Here is a 10523-nt window from a genome sequence, read left to right as displayed (position 1 = left end):
TATATATATGATGAGTAAATTACTAAATCAGCCAAATTGGTACTAGGAATATTTTAGTGCTAACAAAAATAACTCTAAAATATGTCATTGATAAAATAATCTCTAAAATATTTTAAAATCTGATAAAAATAACTAGACTTCAATTGTTTCCATTTCTGTTAACGAAATAGATGACATGACATCGAATTCATCACTCTAGACTTAGCCAATTAGCTTTTTAATCACATCTCTCACCTCACAGGCACACATGCAGCCGTCTCTCTTCCTCCAAAACTCAACTCTAAAATCATTCTAAACTCAGAACCATCACCATCACCATTTTGGGTGTAAAATAAAAGGTCACTTATGTGCTAATTTGGCAACTTCAAAATAGCTTAACTAAATTGCGTTAACTAACATATTAAGATAAAATAAAGCATTTAAAACTATCTTATCATATTTAGCTTTTATCATCGCAAAACCCGAGTTTAGACTTATTTATTATCCGTGGTATTATTTATGCTAGTAGTAATTAACAAGATGGTCCCCGTGAAATGGAAAAATTAGATGATTATATAAAAGGAAAATTAAAATGAGAAAAAAAAAGGACATACATGAATATGATACATCAATGACAAAATGGCAAAGGGGAAGACTTAACGAAGACTTGTCAACTTATATATTTTTTATAAATAGATTATTTTAATACCTTAAAAATGTATAAAATGATTATATTATCATCTAATTAGACACATTTATTTCTGTGTTAGCTATTTAAATTTTGAGTATAAAAGATAGTTATTATATATATATATATATATATATAATACACTAAAATTACACTAATGTATAAAAACTAAATCTTCTGATAAAATAAATTTATATGATCATAATTCAGTATCAAAGAAATTAATAATTATATTACTGTTTTTTTAGAAAATTAACGTGCAACTAATGTAAATGAATCTCTATATACTAAACATGGAAATAGATTCTCTCAATTTTTTTTTTACAATTGAAGAAGTAAAATGTGTTCTCACCGTTAATTTTATAAATGAGACTAAGAAAAAATATGAGAGAAAGAACAATAAAGAATTATAGATCACACATAACTCTCTCCATTTTTTTTAACAAATTGAGAGAATTTATTTTCTACTAAACACTGAGATATAAATCAAAATATGAAAAAAGACCATATATATATATATATATATATGGCGAAGAGGTCTGAAATTATTACACCCATAGAAGAAAACAAGATTATTTAAATAAAAAGGAACTATGATGATGAGACTTGAAAGTGATGGTGATTTTTAAACTTAGGACACTCATCGATCTCCAATTTCGGCAAATATGTAGAGATTATAGTTCCTTTGCATAGAATCTCTAACTCTGGCAAGTGACACAACTCGAGTGTGGTTAGGTTGGGGAGCGAAATGGTGGAAACACGCTCATCAAATATTTCTTTCAATGAATAACATCTCACTGCACTTAATGTCTGCAGGTTTTGAAGTTGGGGCAATAACGCTGCTGTTACCAACGTTGTTATCCCATGGCAATATGAGATATTTAAGCGCATGAGATGAGAGAAGATGGAATTTGATTTGAGAGGCTGTGTTATTGTATTAGTAACTGGAACATCTTCTTTACAAATGACCGTCAAGCTCTCCAAATCATCAAGTTGCAAGGATTGAAGGTTGTTGAGATTACTGCAAAAGGAACATCTACCAAATAAACAAAACAAGCTCTTCATTTTCGTGCAACCCTCAACTTCGATGTTCATCAAAGAAGAAGAAGCATTATTTGACAGAGCATCACATAAGCTTTTCCAACACGTATTAAAATCAATGGAGAGCTTGGTAATATCTTTTGGCAGCAAATGAGCCAAGTCTTTGCAATCTGATAAATGTAGAAATTGGTTGTTGTCATCACTTGGATCAATAACATCGTAAGCTTTCAAAATCCATTCAGAATCAGAGATATCACCCAAATAGAGAAGATAACATTTGGGTGTAGAACCTCTGTTCCATATGCTTGCCACATAATTGTTATAGCTTTTGCTATCATGAAAGCCGGCCACAAAATATTCGAGTGAGATCATCCCTTGTACATCCTCTAATTCCACGTTTAACAGAGCAGAGTCGAAGAGATTGAGACATTGCAAATTGGTCAAATCACGTAGTACGCTCCCTGCTTTCAACCTCAATTTTTTATTGTAAGAGAGATCAAGCCATGTTAAGTTTGTTAGCATTTCCAAGCCTGGAACCACCTCAACTGAAGTGCCTGAAATTACCAACCTTGACAATTTTTGAAGCCTTCCCAATGGAGGCACCTTTTTCAAAGCTTTACATCCGTGGAGCAGTAGAGAAACAAGACAAGACAAGTCAGACAGCGAATCCGGTAGTGAGGTTAAACTGCGATTTTGAGATAGGTCAAGTATTGCTAGAGATTTCATGTGTGTGAAAAAGCATTCTGGAATGCTAATGATGTGATTGTTACTGAGAATCAAGGTGGATAACCTTGGACAATTTGGTGATATACCCGCTGGGATTTGTTCAATCCTGTTTGTATCCAAAGAAACTATGTCCAAATCAGCACTCCATTCCAGCAAGTGAGGTATTCCTCCAAATAATCTTTGATCATATCTCACTATGCACCTCTGAGATTCATTCAGTATACGACATGCCATATTTCTCATTGAATTCTTCATCCTCAGAATCTTAGAATGAGGCAATAATAACGAATGGTCTTCAAGTTCATTGAATATGGTATGCCCTTCACAAAAAATTTCTCCCAAGCTCCTCCTTCCATTTATAGCTCCACTATCAACCAGCATCATTATCATTTTATCATCTCTGTGGATTTCAGAGTATAATGCACAAAGCAAGAAACTATTTTGCATGGATTTATGTCTTAAGCTATCATAGCTTAGTTTTAATACTTGAAATACCTCTTCTTCCATCTTCTGTCTAAGTTTATTCAACGCATGTCTCCACTGATGAATGTCTTCAATGTCTTTCATGGTTCTGGCCATTACATTGATTGCAAGTGGTAAACCACCACATTCCCGTGCAATAGACTCTGCAATCTTTAATATATGAGTTTTGCGATCTTCACCAAGTCCTACAAGAAATAACTCCAAACCTTCACTGCAAGAGAGAGGATGCATTGTTATTATATTAAGTGTGGGGCAATCCATCTGTCGAAGCACATGTTTCAGCCGACTTGTTAGAATCAGTTTAGAGCCACAACGAGGGATTCCCACCTTTTGCAGATCAATAAATTTCCAGACATCATCTAAAATAAACACCCATTTTCCTTTCTCTGATAAAGCAGATGACAAATGTGCTGCTCTTGTTCTCTGATCTCTACCAAGCTTTACACCTATTGCTTCAGCGATGTCTTCTTGAAGCTTTGAAATGGTATACTCACGAGATACGGTGACCCAAATGACGTGGTTGAAGGTTCCTTCCCTTTTGATTTGAGTTTCCAAATGAGTTGCAAGACATGTTTTACCCACCCCTCCCATTCCATGTATCCCAATCATCAACACTTTCTCATCTCTAACAAGCTCCCACATCTTCTCCACATTTCTCTCGAAATCTTCACCAACAACTTCATTTGACAAAACCACAGGCTTTCTCCGCTTAAGCTCGCTCAGTTGTGCATTTGATTGCTGTATTTGTCCAAGATCGTGTGGATAGTTTTCACTGAACTTATGAGTTGCTGCCATCACAAGATTCAAACAATCACCAACTTTTGTTTCTCAATTCTTGCAGTTCATTCAACAAATCATCAACTTGTTTCTTGCTCTGCTTGCCCTGAGATTTGAGCCACTCTAGCTCTCCCTTAACGTCGTTTTCTTCAAGGGTTATCAGCAATTCATGTAACTTGTTAATCTCATCACTTACAAAATCATCATTGTTGCTTTGGGCCACGGCTGCCGACCCTATTACATAAAGTTCAAAATTTAAACGCATATAAAATTTGTCAATGAGCCTTAGCTCAAGTGGCATATGTTCCTCATTTTAATTTATATTAGTAAGTATTTTTAATGCAGTTAATATCTTTTTTTGGTGACTATGCAGTTAATATCTTTAATCTAGTAATTAGTATCATATTTTTAGTTAATACTTTTAAATATTATAATTTACTGCTGTACAAACAAATTAAATTCTGTTAGTCCTATAATATTACTATAAAAACTATATAAAATATGAAAATCTAATTCAAGGTGAATTTTATATAAAAATAAAAAAGAACAATGCTGCAAGGTCAATATAATTTATTATTTTTAACGAATAATACTACGTGTATACTAAAATAGTCACGAATATAAAATATACAAATTAAAATACAAAATATATATTAAAAATCGGTTCAACTAGGTATCCTTTTAAAATAGTACAACATTCAGCCTTTTATTACAATAATTAAAAAAAAATTAAAACAAACACAACTAAAAATTATAAATAGATTTACTGTCTTTTTAAAATTAAATACACATTCAAAATACAATCTAAAAAAACTGAAATTTAAAATTTAAATTTTAAATTTCTGTTTGAGATTTAATATATTTAATTATTAATATATTATAATTTAAATACATATCTAAAAATCAAATTATTCAAAATTCAAAATTTTGATTTTAAAATTATAAAATAAACCTTAAACTATCAAATTATTAATTAAATTCGTACAAAACACTCAAAGAAGCAGAGAAGTCACGTTTGCGCCATGTCGAAAATCCAGAGGCACACATGGAAAACTCAGAGGTGCACATCGAGAAGTCATCCTCCGCTGTCATTCATCCGTGCCACCTTCCTCTTCCGCGCCTTCCGCGCTCATCCTCAACGCTGCCTTCCTCCTTTTCGGCGCTCATTTACAACGCTGTCTTTTTAATGTTTAAATTTAAATTTTAGATTTATGATTTTGGATGTGTTTTAAAAATACTTTCTGTATAACTTCATAATTTTAGATGTGTTACAATTATTTTTTAATGTTTAAATTTAGATTTTAGATTTATGATTTTGGATGTGTTTCAAAAATATTTTCTGTATAACTTCATAATTTTAGATGTGTTACAATTGTTTTTTAATGTTTAAATTTAAATTTTAGATTTATGATTTTGGATGTGTTTTAAAAATATTTTTTTATAACTTAATATTTTAGATGTGTTACAATTGAAAAAGAAACTACAATTGAAAATATTTTAGTTTATGTATATAATTATATTCGACCATTCATAATTGTATTATTAACATTTATATTGTATTATTAAAGTTGACTGATTTTAGATGTGTTTTAAAAATATTTTGTATAAAATATCGTACTATCAGATGTGTTATAATCGAAAAATAACAACACAATTTTAAATTAATTGTTGATTATAATAATTTTGAAAACTAATAAGTATGGAAAAAAATTTAACTGATAATTTAAATAATAAATATTATATTCATTTGATCGAATAAAAAATCAAAAGATTAATTGTATTATTAACGTTTAAATTTAAATATTTAAAGTTAGCCTGATTTTGGATGTGTTTTAAAAATATTTTGAATAAAATATCATACTATCATGTGTTATAATTGATAAATAACAACAGAATTTTTATGACCATATCAACTACATCTTCTCTCTTAAACTCCAGATTTTTTTTGCTTCTTTGCTCAAACTACTTACGTAGATAGTACTTTATTTGCAACAACTTTATTAATAAAATTAAATAAGATCAACCTTATTCCAATTAAATCAGCAGAGTATTTTTATGTTTAAATTAAAATATAATTAAAAATGTTGAATATGATATTTCTTAACAAAATACATAAACACATGTGTGGAAAATAATGATACCTTTCACCAATGCAAAATGAGAGAGTCCTTCAACTGGAAGGTGGTGATGGTCTTCACCAATGAAGACGAGATGGAGAATTCAGCTGGTAGCGTTCTTTTTGGTTTGGGATTCACTAATGCGTGTGAATGTCCCGTAGAATAAGGAATTTAAAAAACTGTATCTATTACGTGAAGTTACGAAAGTAAAGCAAAGTTACCGTAACTACCAATGAAGTAGGTGAGTTTTAAAATTTAAATTTAAATTAAAATCTAATTATAGATATGTATCTACAAAATAGGAACATGTTACACTAAAAAAATAATTAAATATTATTTAAATCTGATTAAAGGCTGATTAAAGGCCGATTAGTATTGTACAACTGGCATTTTCCATTAAAAATTAGTTAAACAATATATGTATTTATACTCAAATACATCAGAAATGTTTGATAACAAAAAATAATTAACCAAAAATAACCAAAATTTATCTTATTTTTAGCATTTATAATAACTAGTATTTTTGTTTTTTTGACTTGCACATACCTAACAATATTTAAAAATGTTAGAAAAAAAACAGTGTTAGACTGCTGACTGCTAAGTTAAAGGTATTGATCTATTAACTAAAAATACAGGCTAAAAGAATTTAAATTTGTTAATCTTTAAACTTTTTCATTTTATATTGCACAAAATTTAATTTACCAATCAAATTATGGTGAAATTAAGATTAAACCATATCTCTATAATTATTGTGCTAAGGTTAATTTATCAGTCAAAACTTTGTAATAAAATTTCACACCAATTATCATCACTTTCTAAACCTAGATTTATACATACCGTCTCCCTTTCTTCTTTATGCTTGAGAATTTAAGTGGATTTTTTTTTTGCTCAGGATGATAACCATCGCTAGAATTTAAAACGAACTTAACTAATATAGTAATATAGATGTACTATTTTGGGATTTAGATTCTCTAAAGTTTGAATTTTACTTTAGAGAGTAAAGTGTGATCTTTTACCCTTGATTAGTTTCTCTTTCATATTTATTCTTAGTCCCACCTATAAAATAAATAGTAAGAGATCATACTTTACTCTTTAAAGTGAAATTCAAACTTTAGAGGATTCAAATCCCTACTTTTGAGATCGACAAAGGAAATCATATAATTTATTAGATCTCTCAAAATATCGTGGAAGAAACAGAAATCTGGTTATCCAAAGCAATGATGAATTCCGGGAGCAAGGGGTGCTTACCTCTCGTCTAAGTTCATGGGTTCAGTAATATTAATTGAATGGTCCATTAAACCTCCAAAAGAGGCATCAACCATTCCATGATCATCATCTTCAGCAGCCGGCCACTTAATTGGTACAAACATGATGCAGGAAAAGATCCAGTCAAGACTTTCTATACTTAGTTGGGTAAAAAGAAATGACCGATAGATATATAACTATTTATAGATCAGAAATAATCATTAATGTTTCTCCACTTTTCAGTTTAAATTTTTGGAACAACTGATATGATGGTATGTTTGAGTGTTGGGAGAAACATATAATTATTGATTTACTTCTACGTATTGGCTTAAATCCATGATGAATCAACTTAAGTTTTGAGCACAAATAATTTCATAAAACTATCACAGTATTATAAATTACCTTCCCCTGGATTCATTGGATTTTCAGTTTGTTGTGGTTGTGGTTGTAAATGATTATGATGAGGTGAAGCAGAGCATATAGAGATACCTTTTCCCGGATCCGATCGACATGAGCTTTAATTCGAGAAGCACCACCACTAAACTGACGTCCACACCGCTTGCACTTCCACCGTTCCACGTACCGTCTGCCTCTTTTGTAACTTGATTCCAGTAATGTTCTTCTTTCCGTATACTGAGAACTGCGTTCTTCTTCTTCAACCAAGCCTATTTAACTCTGTAACAATAACAAAGTAAGTAAGTAGACTCCTTAATTCATAAGTATAATTTTATTTATTTGATGAAAAGTTGACAAGTTCACAGATTTTTTTGCTTGCTCATTGTTGCTATTATATTATGTTTTTTTTTTTTATCAGAGATAGAAAATCTCGAATTTATAATCTCGAGTATAAAAAGACTATGCCATTCGAGCTCATTGGGTGTTATCATATTATGTTGTAAATAAAGGTGGCCCCGCATGAAATGGAAAATTAAACAGGGAATTGAGTGCACTGATAAACATTGTCTTCGCATTCATCTGCCGTTGACTCGTAAAATGACAAAGGCGAAGACTTACAAAGAAGACTAGTTATTATGAATTCTTTTTTACTTTAAATGCTCCCTGAAAATCTATTACTAAAAAGTAAAATCTAAAAGGATATTGCTTTACTTTTTTCAAAAATAAAAACAAGCGTAATACTAAGTGGGCACAAGATTCGATGGTCCCATAACGTTTGAATCATTAAATGGTCCTATAATAAAACATATTTTTAAAAATTTTTTAACAATTGCTATATAGTTCTTTAACTAATTTTAATTACAAATTAATCCCATATATTTTTTTTAATTATAAAACCTGTTTTTAATTTTATAAATTATTATTTTATCAATCATTTATTATGTTTATTAACAATTAAAAACAAAAACAATAACAAATTAGATCTTCCATTGATCGTAATAAAGCTTTTGGCCATTCCAATGGATTAAAAGTTTATATTTGATTCGTGACGTTCGTGATCAATAATAAAATCGTGTTTCCTTGAAAACCAATCGATTGGAATTTCAAAACAATCGATTGAATTATAACTCAATCGATTGGATTACAGTTTATCACAAAACAATCGATTGAAAATTATAAGGCAGCATGGTTTTCGCATAAATCAATCAATTGGTTATATGATCCAATCAATTGAACTATGAATAAAAAGTGGATTGTTTATACTCTCCAATCGATTAATGCTTGAAAACAACCTGAGGTCTCACCAAAACAATTGATTGGTTTTATTACTCAATCGATTGGATTCACCAAAACAATATAGATTTGTCAAATTCAATCGATTAGTTGTGTATGTGAATTCCAATTCAATCGATTGAAAGCGTTGTAAATAATTTTTTTTTTCTGAATTCAATCGATTGTTAATATATTCTAATCGATTGAAATTTGAAATGTCTATCTATCAAACAAGAAATCTGGTTAATGCTGAATTTATGGGAGTAAAGGGTGCTTACCTCCAGGCAAGTTGATGGGTTGACTAATAATATTAATTGAATGCGGCATTAAACCTCCAAAGAAGGCATCAACCATTTCATGATCATCATCTTCAGCGGCCACTTAATTGGTACAAAAACATGATGAGACAGGAAAAGATCCAGTCAAGACTTTTATACTTCAACACAAGTAGTTGGTAAAAACAAAATTAAAGCAATGACAGATAGATACATAACTATTTATAGATCAGAAATAATCATTAATGTTTCTCCTCTTTTCAATTTATACTTTTAGAACAACTAATTTATGATGTAGTATCTTTAAGTATACGAAGAAGCATATATAATTATACAATCGCTTAGATCCATAATGAATCAACTTAAGTTTTTAGCACAAACAATTTCATAAAACTATCACAGTATTATGAATTACCTTCCCTTGGATTCATTGGATTTGCAGTTTCTTGTGATTGTGGTTGTAAATGATTATCATCCGGTGAAGCAGAGCATATAGAGATACCTTTCCCCGGGATCCGATCGACATGAGCTTTAATTCGAGAAGCACCACCACTAAACTGACGTCCACACCGCTTGCACTTCCACGTTCTGTCTGCCTCTTTTGTAACTTGATTCCAATAACGTTCTTCCTTCGGCCTCCCCATACCTGCTAGCTTAGTGTAACCGCTGCGTTTTTCTTATTGAAACAAAGCTGATTAACTCTCTAAGAACAACTGAGTAAGTAGACTCAATAATTCATAAGTATACTTTTTTGGAAATTGAACAAGTAAACAACATGTAAACGATATAATTGCTAAAGTAAACTACTATTAATTAACAAACCTGCAATACCTCATGGCCGGCTATATTCTATTTAATTAATAATTACTTTAAAACTATTTATACAAATTAAGAAGGCGGCAAATAATAGGTTAAGTAAATTGATAATCATGCATAGATTTTATTCGATAGATATAATTATTGAACTTAAGGCAGGCCTTTCTTTCACAATACTGCTACCCCTCCAAACTAAAAAATAGACATTTCAACCATGCATATATGCATATAGATGTGATTAATTAACTCTTAATAACATATAAGAGACAGTACTTATTAATTAACTTGGACATGCACCACGACATTTAAAACCGCTAAACCAAATTTTTCATTTCATTTATTATGTTATTAGGGGAAAATTTAACAGCAGGCTGCCTTGGGGCTTGGGCTGTTAGCAAATATAATATTATTAGATTAGATTTGTTATGAACTCTTCTACTCTCACAAAAGTCAAAACTTAATACTGTATATAAATTTTATTATTTTATATCTACAGCTAAAGATGTTGGAATTCACCATCTTGTATATATTAACAAATTGTTGGATGTAGCAGTTATAACCACCGGGGCACATAGAGCAGCGGTAATTGAGTATCACGTTTAGCTTCTTTTTTAATTAATGTTTTTTAAGTACCAGAATTAATAGGGACACAATAATGCAATTAAAATTTATGAACGAAAAGAATTGATCAGAATTTAAATAATAGTA

General features: G+C 30.3%; 1 protein-coding gene across 6 annotated transcripts; it reads right to left on the bottom strand.

The window, feature by feature from the left end:
* Window positions 1-1075: 1075 nt before the first annotated feature.
* On the bottom strand, window positions 1076-10343 carry LOC112743406 (probable disease resistance protein At4g27220). 6 transcript variants are annotated; one of them, XM_072215276.1, is made up of 5 exons: window positions 9415-10343; window positions 9003-9104; window positions 7546-7731; window positions 5836-7163; window positions 1076-3928 (listed from the first exon to the last, which is right to left on the bottom strand). In XM_072215276.1, exon 5 carries the CDS (start codon window positions 3710-3712, stop codon window positions 1259-1261), a length of 2454 nt encoding a protein of 817 aa, XP_072071377.1. In that variant the 5' UTR covers window positions 3713-3928; window positions 5836-7163; window positions 7546-7731; window positions 9003-9104; window positions 9415-10343; the 3' UTR covers window positions 1076-1258. The 6 variants fall into 6 exon arrangements, with proteins under 6 accessions (XP_072071377.1, XP_029148213.1, XP_029148212.1 ...); XM_029292380.2 differs by having other exon boundaries at window positions 7060-7163; window positions 9415-10148; XM_029292379.2 differs by having other exon boundaries at window positions 7060-7163; window positions 7459-7731; window positions 9415-10145.
* Window positions 10344-10523: the final 180 nt, after the last annotated feature.

The sequence above is a fragment of the Arachis hypogaea genome, chromosome 14 (assembly GCF_003086295.3).
Source record: "Arachis hypogaea cultivar Tifrunner chromosome 14, arahy.Tifrunner.gnm2.J5K5, whole genome shotgun sequence".
Lineage (NCBI taxonomy): Eukaryota > Viridiplantae > Streptophyta > Magnoliopsida > Fabales > Fabaceae > Arachis > Arachis hypogaea.
The sequence above is the reverse complement of the archived record's forward strand: the minus strand, read 5'-3'. Positions and strand labels throughout refer to the sequence as shown.